This window comes from Gastrolobium bilobum, unplaced genomic scaffold, assembly GCF_033153095.1.
Source record: "Gastrolobium bilobum isolate Gb01-03AN ecotype WA unplaced genomic scaffold, APGP_CSIRO_Gbil_v1 utg26386, whole genome shotgun sequence".
Classification (NCBI taxonomy): Eukaryota; Viridiplantae; Streptophyta; class Magnoliopsida; order Fabales; family Fabaceae; genus Gastrolobium; species Gastrolobium bilobum.
In genome coordinates, this window is record NW_026895189.1 from 84,544 (window position 1) to 112,407 (window position 27,864).

The 27,864-nt window shown below is 38.5% G+C and overlaps 1 protein-coding gene across 1 annotated transcript in view; it reads left to right on the top strand.

Annotated features, from left to right (window-relative positions):
• The first annotated feature begins 429 nt into the window (after positions 1–429).
• The window catches only part of LOC133298922 (DExH-box ATP-dependent RNA helicase DExH3), a 55,555-nt gene continuing 28,120 nt past the window's right edge, over positions 430–27,864 (top strand). The window contains exons 1-11 of the mRNA XM_061498315.1: positions 430–736; positions 1,381–1,535; positions 1,976–2,063; positions 2,163–2,399; positions 3,500–3,595; positions 4,409–4,597; positions 4,794–4,953; positions 5,051–5,181; positions 7,051–7,221; positions 18,749–19,021; positions 20,098–20,292. Coding sequence (XP_061354299.1) covers positions 491–736; positions 1,381–1,535; positions 1,976–2,063; positions 2,163–2,399; positions 3,500–3,595; positions 4,409–4,597; positions 4,794–4,953; positions 5,051–5,181; positions 7,051–7,221; positions 18,749–19,021; positions 20,098–20,292 — 1,941 coding nt within the window. The 5' untranslated portion in view covers positions 430–490. The remainder of the gene's footprint in view (positions 737–1,380; positions 1,536–1,975; positions 2,064–2,162; positions 2,400–3,499; positions 3,596–4,408; positions 4,598–4,793; positions 4,954–5,050; positions 5,182–7,050; positions 7,222–18,748; positions 19,022–20,097; positions 20,293–27,864) is intronic.

Consider the following 27,864-nt stretch of genomic DNA (forward strand, 5'->3'; position numbering starts at 1 on the left):
TCGATTAGGTCATCCTACTCCCCCTCTGCCGAATGGGGGGTTTTTAAAAAACAAATCCGTCGATATTTAGTCGACTAAATATCGATACTTAGTCGACTAAATATCCCAAAAATGTAGTCGATTAAGATGATTTTTTAGTCGACTAAATTTGCGGTAGTCCACTTTCTGAAGATTGACCATTTGCTCGACTAAAACAGCAAGGTAGTCGACTAAACGGGGGCAGGTTGGTGGATAGTTCTTGATCAGGGGCAAATTGGTTATTAATTAATTAACGAGGGGCAAAAGGGTCAAAAAGCCAAGTAAAAAGTGGTAAATATAACTTGAATATTAATGGGTCGGGTCGACCTAAATCCGACTTATTCTGACTCTCCTCTGTTGTTATTTCAACAGTGATGCTCCATTTTCATAATCGTCACACTCTAAGGTGGAGTTGCCCAAAGCAAAAGCATAGCTACACCGCCATGCCTCAACCTCACTTCTTCAAACAACAATGCATAATCCAAAGTATGCAGCGTCTTTTCTCATAGCACGTGCCAAGTCACTGCAGCTTCAGCACAAGCATCACCGTGTCCCTTCAACTTCGAGTTCAACTTCAAGGGCACTCTTCAAATTTCAACCTTGGCTTTCTTCCTTGTGTAATGCCAAATCCCTAATCCCCAAGCGCTTCTTCTCTGATTACTACGCCCTCGAGCAGTTCTCTGACGATGAATATGACTGTGATTTCGAGAACCACCAGGTTTTTATATTTTGTTCTTTTAATTTGAATATATATAGATAGATATTGGGTTTTGGTTGAAATGTTTTTCGTTTGGATATTTTAAGTGGGGTTTGTGATTATTTATTTATTTATTTATTTTTGGATTGCTTGAAACAAACTGAAATGTAATTCACTAGAATTTTGTTGATTACTGAAATTTTCTTGGCAATCCAACAAGTTATGCGTATATTTTTTGCAATCACTATTGTGTAAGAATTAGGAAAAAAAATTGTTTAGTACCTATGTCGAAATTATGGATTATCATGAATGTTTGCTTTCCAGAGCCTGCAAATTTTTTATAATAATAATTTTTGGAAGTATTTGTTTTTCGGTATGGCTGGAATTTTTTTTTAAATGATTTATGTTAGGGTATTTTAAGTGGGGTTTGTGATTTTTGTCGTGTACTTTTTTTAATTGCTTAAATTAAACTGAATTCAATTGACTACATACAGATAACACAAATTTTCTTTGCTTAAATTTTCTTTGAATCAAATATGGAGTTAGATTTATTCTTCTATCACTCCATTCTATATTCAGTAGCTTCTGAGAACCATGATCAGCTCTGTGATAAGGCTACTATTTGTGATTTCAGTAGTTCTAAGAAAATGTGATGGTTATTGTAGGCATCATCTACTGTGGCCAATGTGGACGAGTGGAAATGGAAGCTCAGCATGCTGTTACGCAGTGAAAAGGACCAGGAGATTGTATCTAGAGATAAAAAAGACAGGAGAGACTATGAACAGATAGCTAACCTTGCCAAAAGAATGGGACTTTACAGGTTAAAAGATACATATATACATATGCCATAGGGAATAAGAAAAAAGAAAGACTCATTGCTTGAAGTATCTTCACTGCTAAAATATCTGACAAATATCTCATGATATCTTGATAGTATCTTAGTATAATTTAGAGTATCCTTTAATGATTTCGTAGTTTAAATTTCATGATTTGTTTCTATAATTAATTAGGATTTTGAGTCTAGTATTATTATAAATAAGGATTAGTGCTTTATGTTTTGTATTACATCATAACACATCGTTCACAACAATATCAATATAATTTTATTATTCCGAGTATTCCTTTTCCTCCCTCTATACCTAAACCCTATAATTTCAACATCCCCTTTGATTGACTTTTAATTATTACTTCAAACTTTTAAATGAATATGTGTCCTTTGTTTTCAATCATTGATTGGTATTGACATTTTTCATAATGCAGTGAGATATTTGGAAAAGTGGTTGTTGCAAGCAAAGTGCCTCTTCCTAACTACCGGCCAGATTTGGATGACAAACGTCCACAAAGAGAGGTAATAACTTAGGTTGGACCAGTGGTGTAGGGCACTTCAACTTATACTAAGATTGATGTCATTGTAGAAAAATAATTCTCATACATTCCATTGTCACAGGTGGTGATTCCACTAAGCTTGCAAAGGAGGGTTGAGGGTTTGTTGCAGGAATATCTTGATAGACTTCGGTTGAATTCTGAAAAGACAATTGACTATCTGGATGATGGGAAGTCCCCCAACCAGGTTAAAGATATGGACGTGGCTGAAAATGCCGATTCTTTTGTGGATGAATCCGTTATGGAAAAGGTTCTGCAGAAGAGGAGTTTGAGGATGCGTAATATGCAAAGAGCTTGGCAGGTTTTATTTGTTTTTGGTTGATTTTATTGATTTTTGTTGTTGGATGTTGCATTTGGTATCACACTTGAATGAGTAAGTAACGATCAAGAGTGTGTGACTGTTGCATTTATTCTTTTAATTGTTAATTTTCGTTTCCTTTCCAATTTCATATTCGAGTTATTAATTATAGTGGGTAGTTTATTCTAAGTTATAATGAAACTATACTTTTTTCCATGGTTAAAGATTATATCTTACTTATATATATAACACTTTAAGATTAAATGCTACAAGAAGGAGCCGTAGTTCCAATATTTTTAGGTTGGCCAATTCCAGTTCGTTTTGTAGCCTTTTGTTATTTGTTGGCATTACTTTTATTGTGTAAGAAAAATGACAATATTCCTTTTCTTTTGTCATAATAAAATTGGTTACTTGGTCATAAATGAGTATTGCTTCTATCTTTCCCGGCAGAGAGCACTTTTTGCTAGCTTGTGTGAAGGAAAATGAAGGAATTTAGTAACTTGCTAATAAATTTGTTCACCCCATATTATACCCATGATTTATCTGACAATTGGCACTGGAAAGCTTACCGATTCTTATATTTGCATGTCTGTGTTAAAAGTTTGTAAAGAAGGGTGGATTTGGTGATATGCAGGTTTTCTTTTGGATAGATAATAACAATCTTACAGTTTCAAAAAATGGCCAAATTCAATTCTTTGAACAAAACATATATGCATATCATTAAACATTAAAATCCTAGAAACAGATAGTTCAAAAAGGTTGGTTTCTGATGCACACACAGAGTCATGGAACATGGCAAAAACTTGTGTACCTATCAAGTAGCAACTCTGATTCTAGGTATATGATTATAATTGACTTGGTTTCTGTATATTCCATTAAGTTTGCTTTATGTGCGTCTTTGTATATCTGTGTGTTTTATACCGACTAACATTTTGGAGTGAATTGATATTCTCATATGATATTTTAAAACAATACCAACTAACTATTTTACTGGGGAGATGCCTTTGTAATTCTATTTCATGAAGTAAAAAGTTCTTGAAATAATTTGCACATTTTCTGGCTTCAATATATATATATATATATAATATACTTTCTATATATAGGAATCACCTGAAGGCAGGAATATGCTGGAATTCCGGAAGTCTCTGCCATCATTCAAAGAGAAGGAATGTTTACTTCAAGCTATAGCACGTAATCAGGTATGCTTTCTAATTTTATTTCATTAGATGTCTGCCAGTTTAGCTATCAGTATGTCTTTAGTAGTTTGGAAATTGAAAACCAAACACTCTATGAACTCTATCTCTAAGCCTACAAGGTTTTAGAACTTTTGATATAAATTCTAAACAAATAAGAATGGAATACTGAAATAGGACTTGGTAAGAATAAATGTTGTAAAACCTAAGACCAATTACAATTCTTTGTCATTGTCTACCAAACTAGCAAGGCAACCCTGCAACTTAGAAATTAGGTAAAATTAAGCAGAACTGGACTGAACTAACACTTAGAATAAACTAATAGGTCCTTGAAATTATTACTACACGATGTGGAAAAGTTATGATGAAAGGCCATATTTTCAATTTTTGTTCATTATCTGAGCTTGTTTTATTGGTCTTCTCATGTACCGTGTCAAATATTTTTAAAAAATGCTTCATAAGTCCTTTTTTCCCTCCTTCTTGAAAGGCCAATTTAGTATTCTCATGTGACTTAAAATTCATAGGTGCTATGTGCTTAATATAATTTTTCACTCTGATAAGAAGCCTTGTGATGAGCGGCAGGTTGCTTTTAATAGTTTAACACCCTCAACATCAACATTAACAACACTTTTAACTCCCTCTTACAATTATATCATTTTATTGAATCTTACCTTCAATTAATGAGCTTCCAACTCCCCTAATTCAAACCTTGCCTAGTGATCCGTGGGTCTAATATGCTATCTCTGTGGGTTTCCGATAGGAAGGAACTCACTTGGGGTTATGTATTCATAATTGATACCTTTATGAATAATTATCTAGGTGATAGTTATATCTGGAGAAACTGGCTGTGGTAAAACAACTCAACTTCCTCAATATGTTTTGGAGTCAGAGATAGAGTCTGGTCGTGGAGCATTTTGCAGCATTATTTGCACACAGCCTCGAAGGATATCTGCTATGGCAGTTGCTGAAAGAGTGTCAGCAGAGAGAGGAGAGCCTCTCGGTGAAACAGTAAGGCCTGCTTTTCTGGAAATGGACCAAAAGATAAATGCATATAATTGTACAGGAAACATGAATTCAATTCAAATATTATAATTCATGAAGAAAATAAAAGATTCATAAACTATTTTTTTGCTTTTGAATGAAATTTTAAAATTGGGAATATCTTTGTTCTTTCTGCTATACCACAACAGAGGTTTTTTGATAGGTTGGTTTCAAAGTTCGATTAGAAGGAATGAGAGGAAAAAACACCCATCTGCTATTTTGTACCAGTGGTATATTACTTCGAAGGTTGCTTAGTGATCGTAACCTGAATGGTATTACCCATGTTTTTGTGGATGAAATTCACGAGCGAGGCATGAATGAAGGTAGTCCCTACTAACATCAGCTAATGTCTTCTATATTGTTAAAAACCTAACCAAGCATATACTTATGGTTTCCTTTGTTGGTTTTTATTCTTGTTAGACTTCTTACTAATTGTGTTAAAGGATCTTCTTCCACGTCGTCGTGATTTAAGGTTGGTTTTGATGAGTGCCACCTTGAATGCTGAGCTTTTTTCAAATTATTTTGGAGGTGCACCTACATTTCATATTCCGGTAAGATGGTCCTCTAGTTTTTAATTGAGCATTTGTTTGTGTTGATAGCTGAACTTTCAATTATTCTTATTGTTAGATGCGGAAATGCAATTGGATGTTCATTGGTATTGAAATTCAAATTGTGTAGGGTGTACCAACTGAAATTGTTGTTTGGATTATTAGAATCAGTATATATATTCTGTTGCTGGCATAATTAATTAGATTATTGAATTGGATTTTGTCATCTCTCTCTTTATTATCCTTTCTGTTAATAGAGGGAAAAGAGAAGAATATGTCAAAATTTGTCTCAACTACACCATGGACTTGGTATTAGTATAATGAATGTAATATTTATAAAGATGCAATTATTTTAATTGGTATATTTACACGATACACTGAACCTAAATATAATAATACACATTTTTAACACTTCTCCTTAAGATGGGACATTTATGCCATATGCGCTAAGCTTGTTAAAAAGATAACTTATTGGAGAACCACTTAAACATATGGTAAAACAGACAAAACTAGTGGTGATGTCTCCAAATTAGATATTTTCTCTGATAAAGTGGCAATCTACCTCAAAATGTTTGGTTCTCTCATGAGAAACAAGTTTGGAGTCAATATGAATGCAACTTGGTTATCACAAGCAAGTGTCCTCTGCATGATCTCCCCGAACTAAAGCTCCTTAAGAAGTTGTTTTAGTCAAATGAGTTATGCCATCACTTGGTATCCCGCTTCAATACTTGATCTTGCGACTGCATTTTGTTTCTTACTTTTCCAAGATTACCCTCTTTGAGCACACAATACTCAGAGGTGGATTGTTTATTGGTAGGGTAACCTACCTAATAAGCATATGAATATTCGAGAATTTGAGTTTATCCTTGATCTTCATAAATGAAACTTTTATTGGAGCTCTTTTAATATGTTTTAGGATATAGATCAACGCATCCAATGGCTGTCACAGGCGAAATTTAAATATTGACTGACTACCCTCATTGCAAAAGAGATGTCTAGACGAGTGACTATGAGGCAGTTTAGTTTTCTAACTTGTCTTTTGTATCTTCTTGGATCTGAGAGTGGCTCTCTTTTATCTGGTAGAAGTTTGACATTAGGATTTGTATGACTATCAATAGGCTTTGCATTCACAAACTTGTAAATATACCATCCTTGGATTGGCCACTTCAAATCCCAAGAGATGTCACCGGATGTGCCCTCACACAGAAGGGAGCGTGACAAGAAGAGGCAGGTGGCACATGGAGCCACTGATGGTGGAGATTATTCAGGGCTATGCTGATTTGTTGACATTGGAGACAATGTTGGTGGCGGTTGGATGAGCTACACATGGACAATAGAGAAAATGACTCAGAGATACGTGATTGAGAGAGAAAATGGTTACCAGAAAAGGATCACGGAAGACTTGGCAGTCAACCAGAGCTGAAGCACGATTTGATGCAAAAAAAAAAAAAAAATTCACTAGAGGGTAGCATTTTTACCAGTTATGCATGGTGGTAGTTGTCTCTCTCTAGGCTTTGAATACCATGTTAAAAGAGAGGAAAGAGAAGCTTCACCGCGGGACTCCATTTTTATATATTGAGTGTAATAAATACTGTAAAGAACCAATTCAATCCAAAAGATTAAGTTAGTGGGTGAGGGATTTTTAATAGTTTATACTATTCTCTAACAAATACAAAGATACAATTTTTGTAATTACTAAATTTACATGATACACTGAACCTAGACATAAACACATAATAATAATGTTTCTAAGTTCTAACACTTTCTAAAACAACAATGTGACTAAATCTGTTAATGTACACTGCTTTGACTGTGTTTGCAACTCTTTATTCATGAATGAGGTGTTTTTAAATGCATTTGTTCATCACCCAGGGGTTCACCTATCCTGTGAAAGCTCACTTTTTAGAAGATGTTTTGGAAATTACTGGATATAAGTTGTCTTCTTTCAACCAAATTGACGATTATGGTCAAGAGAAAATGTGGAAAACACAAAAGCAACTATCACCGCGGAAGAGGAAAAATCAGATTACTGCTCTTGTTGAGGTATGTAGCTCCCTTAAAACTTTGACTTTAATATTTACGTGTAAGTTTAAATGATGTTGAAGAACTCTCTTTCTTCATGATTCTCGGTGTGTTTGTGCATTCTTGGATGCTACATATGTTAAGTCTGAAAATGCATTAAAAAAAATCTATTTTTAAAAAATCAATTCAACCCAAAAGCTTAAGCTGATGGGTGAGGCTATATTATTGATTTTATATATCTCTAACATGCCCCCTCACATAAGAGCTTGCTGGGCTTGAAGAATGGATAACGCACAGGCCCATCTACTTGTACTAAGAAAGACCATATGACTTAATTAATTATTAACTAAATGGGGGGCGGTGAGGATCGATTCCGTGACGCCATGGTTCTGATACCATGTAAAGAACCAATTCAACCCAAAAGCTTAAACTGTTGGGTGAGACTACATTAATGGCTTTATATTTCTCTACATTATTTATTATTGAAAGTGCTGCACAAGCTCCAAATATGCTTTAATACTGATATAATTGGACCAGAATAATTTATAAACAGGATAAAAATATAGCTATATTCACCACACTGAACCGATATCATCATGATATCAGGTTGAGAGGGGATGATGGATGAGAATCGTGATGGCTCATAAGATCCTGCTTAACACTCCATTGCTTATCATCTGCTTGTAGCTTACCCTCCAAGCTATCTAAATTAGCAAAAGCTTCGGTAGAAATTGCAAAAGTTTCGAAGTCCATCATTGCTACTCTTCTCCCAGCAGCCTTTGTTCTGTTAGAAATCTCAGACTTCTCTTATCTGTATGCACAGTAAATAGAGATGTACTGTTACTGTGGTTGTTTGGTGCATTTGGTTGGAATTGGCATGTTATGATTTGATCTACAAGGAGGGATTGGTTTCGCTTATACTGTTATTGTTGTTTCTGTGGCTTCACTTTGATGCTTATCCCAAGGGTAGTTATAGGTGATTTCTTTGTTAGACATGCTGAGCATCACAAGGAATGTTTATTGTTTACTAGTTTAGCTGTCGTGTTTTGCTCACTCCATTTCTTTCTAAGTAATAAATTTTCTTATTTTGATAAAAGTAAAACTATTGAATCTTAAATCAATTGCAGAAAGAAAGTTAATTCATTTTTACATTTTACTTATTAGAGTGATAGCAAAATCGAATCATTCTCTTCATTGTGGTTGGGTTTCTTCATCTATATTTTGGTGTGCTGGGCCAAGGGAACGAAAGGAGAGATGAAGAAAATTGAATAAAGATTCTGTTACGGATAGGAATTATGAATCAGGAGATAAAAGGGTTTAGAAAGTATATTCTCAAAGAAATAAGAACCAGAGTTAGTTAATAGTTAGTGTTGGATTAGAGTAGTTAATTGAGTGTTGGTTATATGCTTGTATAAATATAAATTGGGGAGTGTAGGGAGGTTTTTTGTGTTTTGAGTAATATTGTTTGAATCCAGTAGGTCGGACCACTGTTACGTAATTCAGAAGGCAGCTACTCTAATTCAAATAGATGTGAAATTGTGCGGTTGCATGGTATTCCTATCTCTATTGTTAGTGATAGAGACCCCACTTTTATTAGTAGTTTTTGGCAGGAGCTGTTCCGTTTACAAGGTACTGAATTGAAGCCGTTTTTGTTATGAGCAATCAAGGGAGTGGGGGAATTTTCTGGCTTGGGCTGAATTCTGGCATAATACCAACTTTCATTCATCAGCCCAAACCACCCCTTTCGAGATTGTTTATGGGAGGCCTCCCCCTTCTCTGTCCAAATTTAATACCCGGGGAAACTGTGGTGGAATCAGTGGCACAGTACCTCATAAGCAGGGATGAAGCTCTTAAACAAATGAAATTTCATTTGCAGAGAGCTCAAGATCATATGACAAGAAAAGCTAATGTTCATTGTACTATTTCTCCTGTTGCAGTAGGTGATTGGGTCTATTTGAAATGGAGGCCTCATGCTCAGGTTTCTCTTGGCTTGCATCTGAACCCCAAACTGGCTGAACGATTTTATGGACCTTTTTTGGTGATTAAACATATTGGAGCAGTGGCATTTCAGGTCCAATTACCTCTAGAAGCTAGGGTGTATCCCATCTTCCATGTTTCTCAGCTGAAACATGCTGTTGGGAAGCATGGGGCAGAACCAGCACTCCTTGTGGAACTTCTGGTGGAATCAGCTAAATATGAACCACAGGCAGTTTTAGGTAGCAGATCAGTAGTTCAGCAAGGAGAAAATATTACACAGGTGCTCATCCAATGGAATCAGCGCCCTGTTGATGAAGCATCTTGGGAAGATTATGACACTATTCAGCAACAATTCCCTCATTTCAACCTTGGGGACAATGTTGATCTTCAGGGAGGGGGTATTGTTACGGATAGGAATTATGACTCAGGAGATAAAAGGGATTGGAAAGTATGTTCTCGAAGAAATAAGAACACTTGAATATAAAATAATAGAAGAATAATATGTTATGTATTGATCTGTGTCAGAGAGTTACAATATATAGAGACCCTAATGGGCTTAAGTGAAAGGCCCAAACCTAATCCTAATACAGTCAGAATATTCACGGATAAGACGGAATCCAATCATATCTAATCATATCTAATCATATCATATCTAATATTCTAACACTCCCCCTCAAGCTGGTGCGTATATATTATGAGCACCAAGCTTGTTACAAATGTATTCAACCCGAGGACCTCTAAGAGCTTTAGTGAAAACATCCGCTAGTTGATCAGAGGAGTTGACGAAAGCAGTCTTGATTTCTCCTGACTGAATCTTTTCTCGAATGAAGTGACAATCAATCTCTATATGTTTGGTCCTCTCATGAAAGACAGGATTAGAGGATATATGTAGCGCAGCTTGATTATCACAGATGAGTGTCATGGGTTGTTTCTGTTCACAAAGATGAAGCTCCTGAATCAACTGCTTTAACCAGACTAACTCACAGGTAGCATTTGCCATTGCACAATACTCAGCTTCTGCACTAGATCGAGCAACAACAGGTTGTTTCTTGCTCTTCCACGAAATTAAGTTTCCTCCAAAGAAGACACAATAGCCAGAAGTAGAGCGCCTGTCCGAGGGTGATCCTGCCCAATCAACATCTGAATAACCACAAATTTCTGTATTTCCCTGATCTGAATACAACAAACCTTTTCCTGGTGCTCCTTTGATGTATCAGAGGATCCTCACAGCAGCATCCCAATGTGAATCACAAGGGGAATCAAGAAACTGACTAGCCGTACTAACAGCGAAAGAAATATCTGGCCTAGTCACAGTAAGATAGTTGAGCTTCCCAATTAGCCTCCGATAACGTCCAGGATCAGATAACGGCTCCCCCTGTCCGGGCAATAACTTGACATTAGGATCCATAGGTGTATCAACTGGTTTACTCCCCAACATACCAGTTTCTTCTAGGATATCCAGGGCATATTTCCTTTGACAGATAGAAATGCCCTGTCTGGATTGCGCCACCTCAATTCCCAAGAAGTAACGCAACTTCCCAAGGTCCTTTGTTTGAAATGTACTAAACAAATGCTGTTTTAACTGACGAATTCCGTCTTGATCACTTCCGGTGAGAATGATGTCGTCAACATAGACTAACAAATAGATACACTTATCAGGAGATGTAATCCTATAAAACACAGAATGGTCAACTTTACTGCGGATTAAGCCAAACGCCTGAACAACAGAACTGAAGCGACTGAACCATGCTCGAGGAGACTGCTTGAGACTATATAAGGATTTCCGAAGACGACACACCTTTCCAGACTCCCTCTGAGCAACAAAACCAGGTGGTTGCTCCATGTAAACTTCTTGTAAATCACCATGAAGAAAGGCATTTTTGATGTCAAGTTGAAGGAGTGGCCAGTGACGAACAGCAGCAAGGGCAAGAAAGAGGCGGACTGACGCCATCTTAGCGACCGGAGAAAATGTATCGCTATAATCAAGGCCAAAGATTTGAGTAAAACCCTTGGCAACTAAACGTGCCTTGAGACGATCAATATGGCCATCAGGTCCAACTCTCACAGTAAAAACCCAGCGACAACCAACTATAGACTTCTCTGGAGGAGCAGAAACAAGGTCCCAAGTGCCATTGGAATGAAGTGCAGTCATCTCATCAAGCATTGCTTGGCGCCACCCTGGATGGGAAAGTGCTTCACCTGTGGTCTTAGGAATAGAAATAGAAGAAAGACTAGAAACAAAGGTGAAATGAGGTGAAGAAAGACGGTCATAACTCAAAAAGGTATAAAGAGGATAAGGGTTACGAGTAGTACGTGTACCTTTTCTTTGAGCAATGGGAAGAGTCTCTGATGAAGGATCCGGAGGGGAAGAAGCAACAACAGTGGGCGATGAGTCAGCAAGAGTCGAGTCGACAGGAGGCACAGTTTTGCGACGCTGATAGGTGAGAAGTGGACGGTCCTCAGGTATAGAAGCAATAGGTTGCTCATCTGGAATAGAAGCACCTGCAGCTGGCAAAGACAAGTCAAGAAAAGGGACAGGAAGTACATGATCAACCTGTGACATCTGAGATGGGATAGAATTAAAGGGTTGTTGATCAAGAAAAGTGACATCAGCGGAAACTAAGTAACGCTTAAGGTCGGGAGAATAACAACGATAACCCTTTTGAAGACGAGAATAACCAAGAAAGATACACTGAAAGGCTTTGGATGTTAACTTATCCTTCCCAGGAGTGAGATCATGAACAAAACAAGTACAACCAAAGACATGTGGAGTTAGAGGATAAAGAGGAACATCTGGAAGCAATAGATTATGAGGAATGTCATTGTGGAGCACAGATGAAGGCATGCGATTGATGAGAAAACAAGAGATGAGTACAACATCTGCCCAGAAGTGAAGGGGAACCTGCATATGAATAAGAAGGGTACGGGCAATTTCAATGAGATGTCTGTTTTTACGTTTAGCCACCCCATTTTGTTGTGGAGTGTGAGGACAAGTAGTTTGATGTAAAGTACCTTGTGTGGCCAAGAAATTAGAAAAATCAATAGAAACATATTCCTTAGCATTATCACTACGTAGAATACGAATAGAGACACCAAATTGAGTATGGATCTCAGTAGAAAACTTTTTATAAATGGAAAATAGCTGGGAACGATTTTTCATTAAATAGGTCCAAGTGCAACGGGAAAAATCATCAATAAAGGTAACGAAATACCGAAAACCTAAGACAGACAAGGTACGACTTGGACCCCAGATATCTGAATGAACAAGAGAGAAAGGGGCATCAGCTCGTTTATTGACTCGACTGGCAAAAGAGGAGCGTGTATGCTTCCCTTGTTGACATGACACACAATCTAAAGACTGAAGACCGGACAAAAGAGGAACCATTTTCTGCAACTTTGAAAGACTTGGATGACCAAGGCGACTGTGGATAAGTTGTGGAGATTCTGTGAGAGAGCATGCTACTGAAGGACGAGGCACATCCAGATAATAAAGCCCTCGTGACTCACGACCCACTCCAATCATTTTCCCCGTACCCGGATCCTGCACAGAAACAGAATGGTTAGAGAAAGTAATGGTGCAAGTGAGGGAGTGGATCAACTTACTAATAGAAATTAAGTTATAAGGGATGCCAGGAATGTAATAGACAGATGTCAGGGCCAAGGTAGAGGTCAGACGAGCTTGTCCAATCCCACGAACTGGGGCTTTGGTTCCATCCGCAAGGGTAAAAGACGGTAAATGATCAGAGTAAGTAAGAGATGTAAAGAGTTCCTTATTACCACAGAGATGATCGGTAGCACCAGAGTCAAATATCCAAGTGCCAAGTGATGTAGAATGAGAAACACAAGCAACAGGATTACCAGTATAAGGCTGAGACTGAGGAGAAGCCTTCCTAAGAGGGGTTTGGAGTGCAGCATAGTCCGAACCTGAACCAAATGATGCATTATCTGACTGAGCTATATTTGCAACAATAGAAGGAGAGTTAACCTCCGAGAGATCAGGAGATGCTGCTGCCATTTAAAGATAAAATATAAAAGCCGTAAACGAAGGCAAACGATATCCAATCAAGAAGAACCACGCGTCTAAGGTCAGACCCACAGAGAAACAATCACAGATCCAGAAAGGGGAGGAGAAGGCGAGCTTCTCTATCCAAGACCGGCCGGAAAAAGCAGCCGGAATAGTGCTCACGCGCCGGCAGAAGGTGGCGCGTGAAGCCCACGCGCAGAGAAGACAGGTGGCGCGTGACGGAGCGTGGGAGATGCGTTGCTGACCGGACCACCACAGACCTGGTCGCCGGGAAGAGAGGGTCCTGATCGCGTGAAGTTTGGTCGGAAAAGTCGCCGGAAAAAGTCTCTGGTTGCCTGAACAGTGATTCTGACGGCGGGCGGTGGTTCCGGTGGCCGTCGGAGGTGCTGACGCGTTTGGAAAAATCACTCAGAGGCTGTTTACAGCCCTAGAAGGTTTGCCGGAAGGACGCACGGCAAGAAAGAGGACTCCTAAGCAGTGGGCTTAGGTGTTAAAGCAAAAAACAAGGTTTCTAAGCGGAAGCGAGGGTTCCCAGAACGAAAGAGCTCTGATACCAACTTGAATATAAAATAATAGAAGAATAATATGTTGTGTATTGATCTGTGTCAGAGAGTTACAATATATAGAGACCCTAATGGGCTTAAGTGAAAGGCCCAAACCTAATCCTAATACAGTCAGAATATTTACGGATAAGACGGAATCCAATCATATCTAATCATATCTAATCATATCATATCTAATATTCTAACAAGAACCAAAGTTAGTTAGTAGTTAGTGTTGGGTCAGAATAGTTAATTGCGTGTTGGTTATATGCTTGTATAAATATATAGATTGGGGAGTGTAAGGGAGGTTTTTTGTGTTTTGAGTAATACTGTTTTACTGTGAAGGGAAGAGCTCCCTTGGAGGTTACTTGTAAACCTTGTATTGATACAATAAATATCCTTTTTACTTTCTTCTCCTTTCCTCTTTTCTGAGTTAAATCTATTTGAATTAGAGTAGCTGCCTTCTGAATTACATAACAGATTCAGGAAAGTAGTTTGTCTTTAACATCACATCAATGCTTGCTTTTGTCCTTTCCTCTCATTTCTTATGCATTTTTTTTTACTTTTATTTATTTATTTATTGCCTCATTTCCATGCATCAACTATGACATATTTGGTGCCAAAACAAATTATTCATCATCTCAATTTTGGCGACCAATATTTTTGCTTACAACAGTGACGGGTTTAAAGTGTGTTTGTTGTTTAGCTACTAGTAAGTTTAACTTCCGGTGTTGCCCAAAAGAATTTAGATTTTCTTGTATTGTAAATATTAGAATTATTTTATTATTATTTTGTAATAGTTAGAATACTCTATAAGTGTATTTGGGCTTAGCCCATTAGGATTTTTTAGTCTCTTTAAATAGAGAACTCTTGTACAAATATTATACAATTCAATAATATACAAATTTTCTTTTCAAGTTGGTATTAGAGCTCTTGATTTCAGGGCTCTGTTTCCGCAAATCATCGCCTCTAAAAACCAAACCCTATTTGCCTCTCGTCGCCACAAAGCCGCCGTTGAATTTTTTTTTCCAGGGACCTTTTGGACCCTGAAGACTCCTGTTTCACTTCGTTTTCTCAGATCTATCATTTTACGGAGGTTTCTTTTTCATCAGACGACCGAAACAACTAAAAAAAAAAAAAACACACTGTTCACGCGTATTGTTCACCAGCACTCTTCACGCATACTATTCATAAAAAAAGAAGAGAAATTTATTTTATTTTACTATTCTGATCGACTATGTTTGGCAAGATCACACTCCCTACATCTCTTACATCTTGCATTGATTTCAAAAATTCATAGATTATGGATTCTGGTGCAACTGATCATATGACCTGTCTAGCTGATTTTTTTCTTTCATATCACCCTACTAGTGGTATCCGTACTATAGCTGTAGCTGATGGATCGCACAAATCAGTTGTGTGTTCTGGTAACATTCAAATTCAACCTTCCTTATTTTTAAAAAATGTTCTTTATGTTCCTTAGCTCTCTACCAATCTTATCTCCACTTATAAGCTTACAACTGACATGAATTGTGCTGTCACCTTTTTCCCTACCCATTGTGTTATTCAGGATATCACCACGGGGAGGACGGTTGGAGTTGCTAAGGAGCAGAGTGGGTTGTACTATCTCATTCCAGAGCATGCTACAAGGGATACCGGGAATCAATTATTGATGAGTCATCACCCATCTACTTCATTCTCACAGATTTGGCTTCATCACAAACGTCTGGGGCACCCGTCATTTGGCTTATTGAAGTCAATGTTTCCTTCTTTTTTTAAGGATCAGTCAATTGACTCCTTCCATTGTGATGTTTGTGAGCTTGCGAAACACCATCGTGTGCCCTTTCCTTCAATTTCAATAAAGAGTATTGAGCCCTTTACTCTTATCCATTCGGATGTTTAGGGCCCTTCTAAAGTACATAATATTTCAGGTGCTAGGTGGTTTGTTTCTTTTATTGATGATTGCACTTGGGTGACATGGATATTCTTGATGAAAGACAAATCAGAAGTACCAGAATTGTTTATTCGATTTTATCAAATGATCGAGACACAGTTTGGTAAAAGTATTAAGCGATTAAGATCTGAGAATGATACGGAGTATGTCAACCAGCGTCTGTCACAATTCGTTTCAAACAAGGGTATGATTCATGAGCTCACATGCGTGGATACCCCTTAGCAGAATGGGGTTGCTGAAAGAAAAAATCGACATTTGCTTGAAGTCACCAGAGTATTTTTGTTTCAGACATCTGTACCCAACTCTTACTGGGGAGAAGCCTTATTAATTGCAGCCTATTTGATCAACCGTCTGCCTTCCATAGTCCTTGGCCATGTAAGTCCTGTTGATCTCATTACCTCTTTGTTCCCTTCTGTTCCAATTATGCAAAGTCTCCAGTCTCGTATCTTTGGATGTGTTGCCTTCGTCCATATCCATAAACAACATCGGAGTAAATTAGAGCCTAGAGCCCTTAAGTGTGTCTTCCTTGGTTATGGTCCCAACAAAAAAGGATACAAATGTTACCACCCTCCAAGTCGTAAATTCTCTGTCTCTATAGATGTTAGCTTCCATGAATCCGAGTCTTACTTTCTACACCCTCAGCTTCAGGGGGAGAATAGTATAGAAGCTTTATCCATTTTCTTCGAGTCTGAGTCTCCCTTTCTGTTACCTACATCTTCTACTCCAGTAGTTACACTACATGACAATTTGAAGGAAGACTTAGTTGCTGAGGTTGAAAATTCATCTGATTTCTCATTTGACATGCCTCCTATTGATAGACAGAAAATACGCAAAGCCTGGGACACTCGAACTATTGTACCAAAGAAAGAAACAACCAACACTGCTCCATCAGCAACTGCAATCGCCTGAATCGGTGGTAAGTACTGAACACACTACTTTTTTTATTCCTGAGCCTGATATTAATTCTGATGACTTACCCATTGTAGTAAGGAAAGGGAAAAGGTCTTGTACCCATCACCCTATTTCTCATTTTGTCTCCTCTAAGAACCTCTCTATGCAACATAGAAGTTTTATTACAGCACTTGACTCCATTTCAATCTCGAAATCAGTACATGAAGCATTAAAGGATGATAATTGGGTTCAAGCCATGCATGAGGAGATGAATGCATTAGAGAAGAATAATACATGGGAAGTTGTTGGCAAGCCAAATGGAAAAAGGACAGCAGGGTGCAGATGAGTGTATACTCCGAAGTATAATTCTAATGGGACTTTTGAGAGATATAAAGCTCGATTGGTAGCCAAGGGATACACACAGACCTATGACATTGATTACGAAGAAACATTTGCTCTGGTGGCCAAAATGAATACTGTAAGGGTTCTATTGTCCTTCGCTGCTTATTTTAGCTAGTATTTGAATCAATTTGATGTGAAAAATGCCTTTCTCAATGGTGAATTAGAAGAGGAGGTTTACATGGAGATTCCACCAGGATTTAACTCTACAAATGGAGATAATAGAGTTTGCAGGTTAAAGAAGGCGTTGTATGGCTTGAAGCAATCCCCGCGTGCTTGGTTTGGAAGATTTACCAAAGTTATGCTTTCATTGGGATACAAGCAAAGCCAAGGAGATCATACACTTTTCTTTAAACATTCTCAGGAAGGTAAGACCACTATCCTTCTAGTTTATGTTGATGACATTATTATAATAGGGGATGATATAGGTGAGAAATGTGCCCTGAAAAAAAGACTGACTGCTGAATTTGAAGTTAAAGATTTTGGAAAACTGAGATATTTTCTTGGGATAGAAGTTGTTCATTCAAAGCAAGAGATATTTATTTGTCAAAGGAAGTATGTTCTTGACCTCCTTAAAGAAGCAGAAAAACTTGGGTGTAAACCTTTCAGTACTTCGATTGAGCAGAATCACAGACTAGGAAGTGAAAATGAGAGCTCTTCAGTTGACAAATGACAATATCAACGAATAGTGGGAAGATTGATATATCTAGCTCATACTAGACCTGATCTATCTTATGCAGTTAGTGTTGTTAGTCAATTTATGCATGATTCGAGGGAGAAACACTTGCGAGCTGTGGACAGGATTCTCCAATATTTGAAAGGCACACCAGGTAGAGGATTATTGTTCTAGAGAGGAGGAAACTTATCCTTAGAAGTTTATACAGACGCCGATTATGCTGGATCCGTGACTGACTGACGGTCTACTTCAGGCTGTTGTATGTTTCTCTTTGGAAATCTTATAACATGGAGAAGTAAAAAGCAAAATGTGGTTGCTAGATCAAGTGCAGAAGCAGAATTTCGAGCTATAACTCAAGGTATCTGTGTGTTATTATGGCTGAAAATCATTCTCGATGATCTCAAGGTGAGATATGAAGGATATATGAAGTTACTTTGTGATAACAAGTCAGCTATCTGTATAGCTCACAATCCAGTTTAACACGATCGAACCAAACATATTGAGATTGATCGCCACTTCATTAAAGAGAAATTAGACAGTGGACTGATCACTACTCTATATATTCCTTCTGGTCGTCAATTGGCTGATGTCTTAACTAAGGGTCTTCCTAATGATAGATTTCAAGAACTTACTATTAAGATGGGAATGACAAATATCCATTCCTCAGCTTGAGGGGGAGTATTGTAAATATTAGAATTATTTTATTATTATTTTGTAATAGTTAGACTACTCTACAAGTGTATTTGGGCTTAGCCCATTAGATTTTTTAGTCTCTTTAAATAGAGAACTCTTGTACAAATATTATACAATTCAATAATATACAAATCTTCTTTTCAAGTTCTTGTTTGGCCTGAGGTCATCTTTCACATGTATATGCTGATACCTTGATGTTGTGCCTTGCTGCATGCGTATTCATAACTGTTTGATACCAGGGATGTATACTTCTCTTAGACTTGATAGTACTTGTGTGCCTTGTCTGAAATTATCTCTAGATATTCCATGTTTGCCTTAGAAACTAAAACTGAATTCTGTTAAAATGCATTATGTTGGAGAAATGAATTTGTTACTTTTATACTGTTGAACAGGATGCTCTTTCTAAATCAAGCTTTGAGAACTACAGTTCCAAAGCGCGTGATTCACTAGCATCTTGGGCACCTGACTGCATTGGATTTAATCTCATTGAGGCTGTTCTATGCCATATATGTCGGAAGGAACGACCAGGTGCTGTCTTAGTATTTATGACAGGGTGGGAGGATATAAGCTGTTTAAGAGATCAGCTTAAAGCACATCCTCTTTTAGGAGATCCGAATAGGATTCTGCTTCTAACATGTCATGGTTCAATGGCAACTTCTGAACAGGTTAGTTATTTCCCTTGTTGATTCTTTTGGGTGTCATTTCATTGTCTTCTACTCCTAAACCTTTATTATTTCTCCTTGTGATTTGTATTTCTGATAAGCCTCTGTCTTTTTGTTGGCAACAAATTGAAGTCATTTAATTATATTATTTTATCTTTTTTCGTTGAAATTGAATTATATAAATAATAATCAATATGATTGTTGCTTTGAAATGCTTTTCTTTTATGTAGTAATAAATAATCTGTTGTTGTAGTTTAAGAGAGACTTATTTATAACCTTTTCTTTTCGTGATGGTCATAAGTTTTTCATGGTTGCAAGTTTCCTTTTCTTGGTGTTCTCTGTGGATAACCTAAGGTCCATTCATTGCTTTCTTTAAGAAACTACAAGATAGATGTATGACAATCATCATATGAAATGAAGGAACTTGATATTTTTGCAGGAAAAATAAAAGTAAACCCTAGAGAATTTGAATTGCTTAAAATTTAGTTGTAATGCAAGTTTTTATGACCTATGTCTTTATGTTTCTGAGATGTTATTTTTAATGTGTCATAATTTTGACAGATAATGGGATGCAACTGGATTTAATGGTATCCCATTGTCATATTTTTTTGATAGAAAAAGATATTTTATTGGAGAGAAAGGAGAGATTACCTTTTGTGGGAGGATGAGGTGCGAAGAAAAGAGCAACGATAAACAAATTATGTATCCCATTTTTTATCTTGACATATAATTTACGTATCAGAAGATTAGAAATTCTTGGTTCAAAGCAAGTCTTGCTATAGATTTATGGGGATGCTTTATCCTCTGTGATTGTTCATTCTCTTGCTCTCATATTAAAAAATTCTCTCTTTTCATAAACTTATTATTATTAAAAAAAAAAGTAATTGATGGTAGACCATACCATGCTTAAATGTTTACTTTAAACTAATACTGGATTACTCATTATAGAACCTTATTTTCATGATCTAGTTCTAAGAACATATTAGTGATAATTGATTATCTCTTCTTCATGCTACTTAATTTTAATCTATCTTACTGGATTCAGATAATTATTTATTCTTTTGCTTTATATTTTTTAGAAACTCATATTTGAGAAACCACCTCCAAATGTAAGGAAAGTAATACTTGCTACAAATATGGCAGAGGCAAGTATTACAATCAACGACATAGTTTTTGTAATTGACTGCGGAAAAGCAAAAGAGACCACTTATGATGCTTTGAATAACACGCCATGTCTACTACCTTCTTGGATATCACAAGCATCTGCACGGCAGGCAAGTATCCGTGTCTCCTAAGCTTCTTTTACTATATTTGCTTTTAACTTTTGTAGTGTTCACATGGCTACTGATGCTCCATCCCCTATTGGATATTCTTTAGTGGTACCCTTAACATTCTCATATTTTCCTTTCTTTCTGATAGATATAGACATGTGATTGAAGTAAAAAGTAACATAGCCTTTGGTTGCATCTTTATCTTCTACAACCCTTTTGGGTTAGACACTTCTTCACTTCAATATATATCAAACCTGTGCATGTTGACTATCTTTGTTAATGAGTTAGTGGTTGTAATGGTTTTTGTGATTATCAGATCTGGAAATGCTTAGGCAGGTATGAATTTTTTTACTTAAAATGAAGTTGTGGAAGGGAGACCTTTTATCCTGAAACTGAAAATGTTGTCAAAGAAATTACTTGTGGCTCTATTTCTTTGTCTTTCCTTTTGTTTTAATAAGTAAAAAAAGAGATAAAAAAAATGTAGGTGGAAGAGTCAGTAGGCCCTCACCAAAATATTTGTGGGGGTGGGGTTTGTGCAAGGAATATCCTTCGATGAGCTGCATCTCTTGGATAAGGTAGGCATTTGACTTCCACTTGGCGTAAAGCTCATGGTCTATTTAAAGGTTTCTTTACATATATGTTGAGGGATTGAGAAGCTTTATTTAATTGATGATGTTTTCTTTTTTCTTTTTAAGGAGGATCTCTGGTCCTCCTAACTCTTTGTGTCATCTTCTCTTTATCTTAATAGATTTCTTATTTCATTGGAAAAAGGAGAAGACATCAAATTCAATGATTTCTATTGGAAAATATTGTAAATAGTTAAAGGTAGTTGAACCACCACCAATAACTCTTGACTAATGTACTAGCATTAGTCTATATATATTGTAGGGGTGTCAAAAATGAGCCAACTCGTTGGGTTGGCTTGTAACCCGCAAAAAACGAGCCGGGTTGGGTTGGCAAAAATGAGCTGCCAACCCGATCCGAACTCAAACGATTCAACCCGCAGGTTAAACGGGCCAGTTCGCGGGTTACTTTTTTTTTTAATTAAAAAAATAAAAAATAACAAATAGAGTCGGACAGAATCGACAGATAACACATCACAGACTCATCCCAGCCCTAGGTCCCCCACCCTGCCACCCACACCCACGGCGCCGATTTCCTTCCACCGTCAGTTCTCTACTTCTCTCTTCCACCAATTTCCTTCCTCTTCCAGTCTTCCACAACACACACCGTCAGTTCTCTCTTCCTCCAGGCGACGACTTTAAGGTTTTTTTTTTTCCTTTCTTCTTCTTTTCTGACCAGGCGATACCATTTACTTACTCTTTCTGGCTCGACTCAAACGTGCAGGGGCTGTTGCATGTTTGTCTTTCAGAATCGGAAATTGGTTTGCCATTTATTTTTATGGTTTTGGAAGAAGGGGTTGGCTTATAAACACGGTGTGCTAATAATACAATTTAGAAAACATGGAATATTATGATATATGATTGAAGGTTGTATCTAAACTGTGAAATGATGCTGTCCATCTAATATTATTTGTTAACACAAATTACAATTTTTATTTTTATTTTAATTTATGTGAAGTGTGTTGTTCTGGACACAATGATAAGCACCAGAACGAGTCGGTATTTATTGTCCTGGTTTGCCACTTTGATTCTGTTAGAAATAATATTAATTTATTATTATTAGAATAGTCTAGAATAGTCTAGATTGTGGGCTTGGCCCATTAGGTCATTCCGTTAGGTCTTTTAGTCTCTATAAATAGAGAGCCTCCTTGTACAGACTTACACACTTGAATATACAATATATTTCAGATTCAATTTGGTATCAGAGCTCTCGATCTGAGGGCTCTGCTTCCGCATATATATCTTTTCCTTTCTTTTTACTGCCGTGCATCATACCGGCAACCATCCTTTCACACCTAACCCTTATTTAGTCACAAATTTTTTGTCCTCAACCTCGTATCATCAGGAAAAAGATCGTCAACCTCCGTTCATCGCCGGAAACCGCCAGAAAACCACCGTCCGCCACTGTTCACCGCCGTCAGACTGCTTTTCCGGCGACTTTTCCGACCAACCACCACGCGATCAGGAGCGGCTCAGGGAGGCGACCCTGTCTGTCCAAGCCGCGTGTTGATCGGAGCATCCACGCGCCGCCACGCGCCGGTGGAAGTCTCCCGCGGCCGAACCACTGTTCCGGCGCGTGAGCCACCGTCCGGCCACCGTTCCAGGCCGGACCACCACCATCTTGCTCGCCTCCTCACCCTCTTTCCAGATCTAGTCTCCGTTCGTTGTGGGTCCCATCCGTTTGAAAGATATCAGTGAAAAACCCGCTGTTTGGACACTTTTGTGCAACGTTTTTGCGCGATTTCTTGCTTTCTTGTAGTTCTTTTCTATTTTCTGGTCATCTCCTTTTATTTTGTGATGGAGGGCTCAAATAATGCGTCCAAAAACACGACTGGCATCATCTCCGGTACTACCCCATCTCCATTCTTTTCTCGGGCCCGTGATTCCAATTGGAACAGTGGACGCGGTCGCAGACGTGGCCGCAGACAAAGGCCTCGTTGCAATTATTGCCAGAATCTTGGGCATTTTGAAGAACGCTGCTATAGGGAGTACCCTCATTTGAAGCCACCGACTGCCAACTTTGCTCAAACTGATGTTACGCCACCTTCAACTGGATTAGTAACTCTTTCAAGTGCCGACTATGAGGCACTTCTCAAGAAGGTTTCTTCTCAGCATCCTACTCAAGACACTGGTAATCATGTTGCTTGTTTTTATCAATCATCTCTTGGACCCTGGATAATAGACTCAGGTGCTACTCATCATATTTGTGGTAATAAAGATCTCTTCACTTCACTTTCTTATTCTAATAACCTACCCCCTGTCACTCTTGCTGATGGCACTAAGGCTCCTGCTCGTGGAATTGGGGAAGCCAAACCAACTCCTCTTTTAACTTTGAGTTCAGTTTATTATATACCTGGCATTCCTTTTAATTTAATCTCTGTTAGCCAGTTGATTCATTCTCTTTCATGTACTATTACCTTCTCTAAACAATCCTTTTCTATGCAGGATTCGGGTACGGGGAAGACGATTGGAGCAGGCGTTGAGTCACGAGGTCTCTACTATCTGATTGCACCACCTTCTCCAGTAGCTTGTTCTCTCACAGAGTCTCCTGAACTAATTCACAGTCGTCTGGGTCATCCAAACCTCTCCAAGCTTCAGCATATGGTTCCCTTTTTATCCAATCTTAAGTCTTTAAACTGTCATTCTTGTCAGCAAGGAAAACACACTCGCTCCTCCTTTGCTAATAGAGTCAATAAAAGAGCTGATGCTCCTTTTTCTATTGTTCATTCTGATATTTGGGGTCCGAGTCGAACAACGTCTGTTTTGGGTTTTCAGTATTTTGTCACCTTTATTGATGATTTCTCCCGTTGCACTTGGGTTTATTTAATGAAAAATCGTTCTGAGTTATTTTCAATTTATCAAAAGTTTTGTGCAGAAATAATAACTCAATTTGGTGCTTCTATTCAAATCTTGCGCAGTGATAATGCAAAAGAGTATGTGTCTCTTGAATTTTCTAAATTTCTGGATACACAAGGGACGATACACCAGACTATCTGTCCCCACACTCCACAACAAAATGGAGTCGCTGAACGTAAAAATAGACATCTAGTTGAAACTGCACGTACCCTTCTCATTCATATGAACGTCCCACTCCGTTTTTGGGCAGATGCTATTATCACCTCATGTTTCCTTATCAACCGCATGCCCTCTTCTGTGCTAAATAATGATGTTCCCCACAGTATTTTGTTTTCCGGAGCACCTTCTTATCCTCTGCCTTTACATATTTTTGGTTGTACTTGTTTTGTTCATGATCTTACTCCAGGTAAAGACAAGTTGACATCCAAGGCCTTCAAGTGTATTTTCCTTGGGTATACACGTTTTCAAAAAGGGTATCGTTGCTATTCTCCTGATCTCAAGCGTTATATCGTTTCTGCTGATGTCACTTTCCTTGATCAGCAGCCTTTTCACTCTACTCCGTCTCCAGTGTCCCAAGTTGATCAGGTCCTCCCTGTTCCTTTTCTTGACTTGTCTTTACCAGCTGCAGGTGACCCTATTCCAGAGGAGCAACCAATTACCTCCATACCTGCAGATCGTCCTCTCCTCACATACCAGCGTCGTCAGCCTGCACCTCCTCCGACTTTGCCTCTTGATGGCTCATCGCCCTTTCCCGTCGGCTCTTCTCCTCCGGATCCTCCATCAGAGACTCCTCCCATTGCCCTTCGGAAAGGTATTCGATCCACTCGAAATCCTCATCCCCTTTATTCTTTCTTGAGTTATGACAGACTTTCTTCACAACATTTTACTTTTGTTTCTAGTCTCTCTTCTGTTTCCATCCTTAAAACCACAGGTGAAGCACTATCTCATCCAGGGTGGCGCCAGGCGATGCTTGATGAAATGCAGGCACTTCACTCCAATGGCACTTGGGATCTTGTTCGTGCTCCTCCCGGGAAGTCTGTTGTTGGTTGTCGATGGGTGTTCACAGTTAAAGTTGGTCCTAATGGCACTGTTGATCGCCTTAAAACTAGCTTAGTGGCCAAGGGATACACACAGATCTTTGGTCTTGATTATGGGGATACCTTTTCTCCTGTTGCTAAGATGGCTTCTGTTCGCCTGTTTCTTGCCTTTGCCGCCATTCATCACTGGCCCCTTCTCCAACTTGATATTAAGAATGCTTTTCTACATGGTGACTCGCAGGAGGAAGTTTATATGGAGCAACCACCAGGTTTTGTTGCTCAGGGGGAGAGTTCTGGAATGATATGTAAACTTCGAAAATCTTTATATGGCCTGAAGCAATCTCCTCGGGCCTGGTTTAGCCGCTTTAGTTCAGTTGTTGAATCCTTTGGCTTAATCAGAAGCAAAGCCGATCATTCTGTCTTTTACCGGCATAGCTCTTCTGGCCAGTGTGTTTATCTCCTGGTCTATGTTGATGACATTATCATTACAGGCAGTGATCAGACCGGGATTGATCAGTTGAAAGAGCATTTATTCAATCAATTTCAGACCAAAGATCTTGGCAGACTTCGATATTTCTTGGGGATCGAAGTTGCACAGTCTAGGCGGGGCATTTCCATCTGTCAGAGGAAGTATGCACTGGATATCCTAGATGAGACTGGCATGTTAGGCTGTAAACCCATTGATACACCTATGGACCCCAATGTTAAGTTATTACCAGGACAGGGGGAGCCACTGCCAGATCCTAGTGCTACCGCCGATTAGTTGGAAAATTGAATTATCTTACTGTGACAAGGCTAGATATCTCCTTCGCAGTGAGTGTTGCAAGTCAATTTCTTGATTCTCCCTGTGACTCCCATTGGGATGCAGTTATTAGAATTCTCCGATATATTAAAAAGGCGCTAGGAAGAGGTTTATTATATACAAATAAAGGGAGTTCAGAGATCTCTAGTTATTCAGATGCTGACTGGGCAGGTTCTCCTTCAGATAGACGATCCACCTCAGGGTATTGTGTTCTCTTCGGAGGAAATTTGATCTCTTGGAAGAGTAAGAAGCAAACTGTGGTCGCCAGATCCAGTGCGGAGGCAGAATATCGGGCAATGGCAAATGCAACCTGTGAGCTCATCTGGCTGAGTCAATTGCTGAAGGAACTCCATCTCTGTGAACAAAGGCCTATGAAGCTCATTTGTGACAACCAAGCCGCTTTGCATATATCCTCTAACCCAGTCTTTCATGAGAGGACCACACATATAGAAATTGACTGTCATTTTGTTAGAGAAAAGATCCAGTCAAGGGAGATCGAGACAACATTTGTCAATTCCAATGATCAACTTGCGGATGTATTCACTAAAGCTCTTAGAGGTCCTCGAATAGATCATATTTGTAACAAGCTGGGAGCTTTTGATATATACGCACCAGCTTGAGGGGGAGTGTTAGAAATAATATTAATTTATAATATTAATTTATTATTATTAGAATAGTCTAGAATAGTCTAGATTGTGGGCTTGGCCCATTAGGTCATTCCGTTAGGTCTTTTAGTCTCTATAAATAGAGAGCCTCCTTGTACAGACTTACACACTTGAATATACAATATATTTCAGATTCAATTGATTCAAAGAATCAAAAGGCAGCAAATTATTCCTTCTTGCTATACTTAAATGCCTATCAAGTTGGTTGGCTAGCCTATAATTGCTTTGCTTAATTGATCTTCAAAAATTGAAAGATTAGTAATCAGAACCAGCTTAGTTTGTTTATGTTGATTGTAATTTAACCAAACCTGTTTTGTGTTATTAACAGCATCCTGGACTATGAATAGCTCAACCTGGAAGTGCCTACACTACCTATTGTTGGATCACTAAAAAAGCTGGAGTTCGGGTCTTAATTTATAGGTAACTAGAACCAAAACTCTTTCTTAACTCGCGAGCTAACCCACGAGCCAACCCGCGAGTCAAAAACGAGCCAACCCGCAAGCATTTTTTCGAGCTAACCCGCGATCCAATCTTTCGAGCCAGCTCGCGAGTTTTTTTTCGAGTCAACCCGCGACCCAACCCTAACCCGGCTAGGGTCGGGTTGGGTTGGGTTTTCTGGCTCGTTTTTTTTTCGAGCCAACCCTAACCCGGCTCGATTTTTTCGGGCCAAATTCGGGTTGGGCCGGTTCTAGCCGGGTTGGCCCGTTTTGCCAACCCTACTATATCGTATTATATATGAATTAAAGGCAACACACGAAATATGATCAACCCGATTTTCTCGTTAGATTTTCTCTTTGATATTCAAGTTAGTGATGAGGACCATAAAGAATTCTGTTGCTTGTGCTCAAATTGATCCTTAGTGTGGGGCATCATGCAACAAATTTTTGCATCAAGGATTGAGCTTTCGCAGGGAAGTTTCTAATTGACTGTCCTGTTATTTTACTACTCCATCATACTGGAGACAATGGAGTGGAGTCATTGTATATCATTTGTGTAGCAAATCCGAAGGTGTGTGGGAGTGTGTGGAGCAGCAAAGTCTGTTGCAAAGTCAGTTGGAAATTTTTTCAATTGCCAGAAAATTGAATGGTGGCAGAGCCAGGCTCAAAAGAGGTGTGATAGAGAGGCTTTCTTGCATTAAGGCGTGAAGAGGTGGAGACTGCAGGGACCTGGTCGGAAAGATTTCCAATTGCAAGAAATGTCAATAGAATGCAAAGGCTTGCTGGAAGGAAGTGCAGCAGGACAAGCTCGCTGGTATTGAGGCGAGGCTTGGAGAAAATGACCGCTTAATGGTAGGCACGAAGGGTGTGGAGATATTTACCACTAGACAGTGGGTCTAGGTTTACATTAGGAGTGACAGGTCAAAAGTCGTTCTATTGCCAACTTGGATTTTAGAGAGAAAATCTGATTGAGTGAACATTTTGTGTTGCCTTTCATTTGTGTACAATACAAAATATACAGACTAATGTTAGTACATGAGTCAAAGAGTTGTTGGTTCTGACTCAACTGCTAGTGCCGACTTTGCGTTAGATAATGAAACTAATATGTAATAATTAGGCCACACTACACATATCCTCAAATCCTGTCTTTAATAA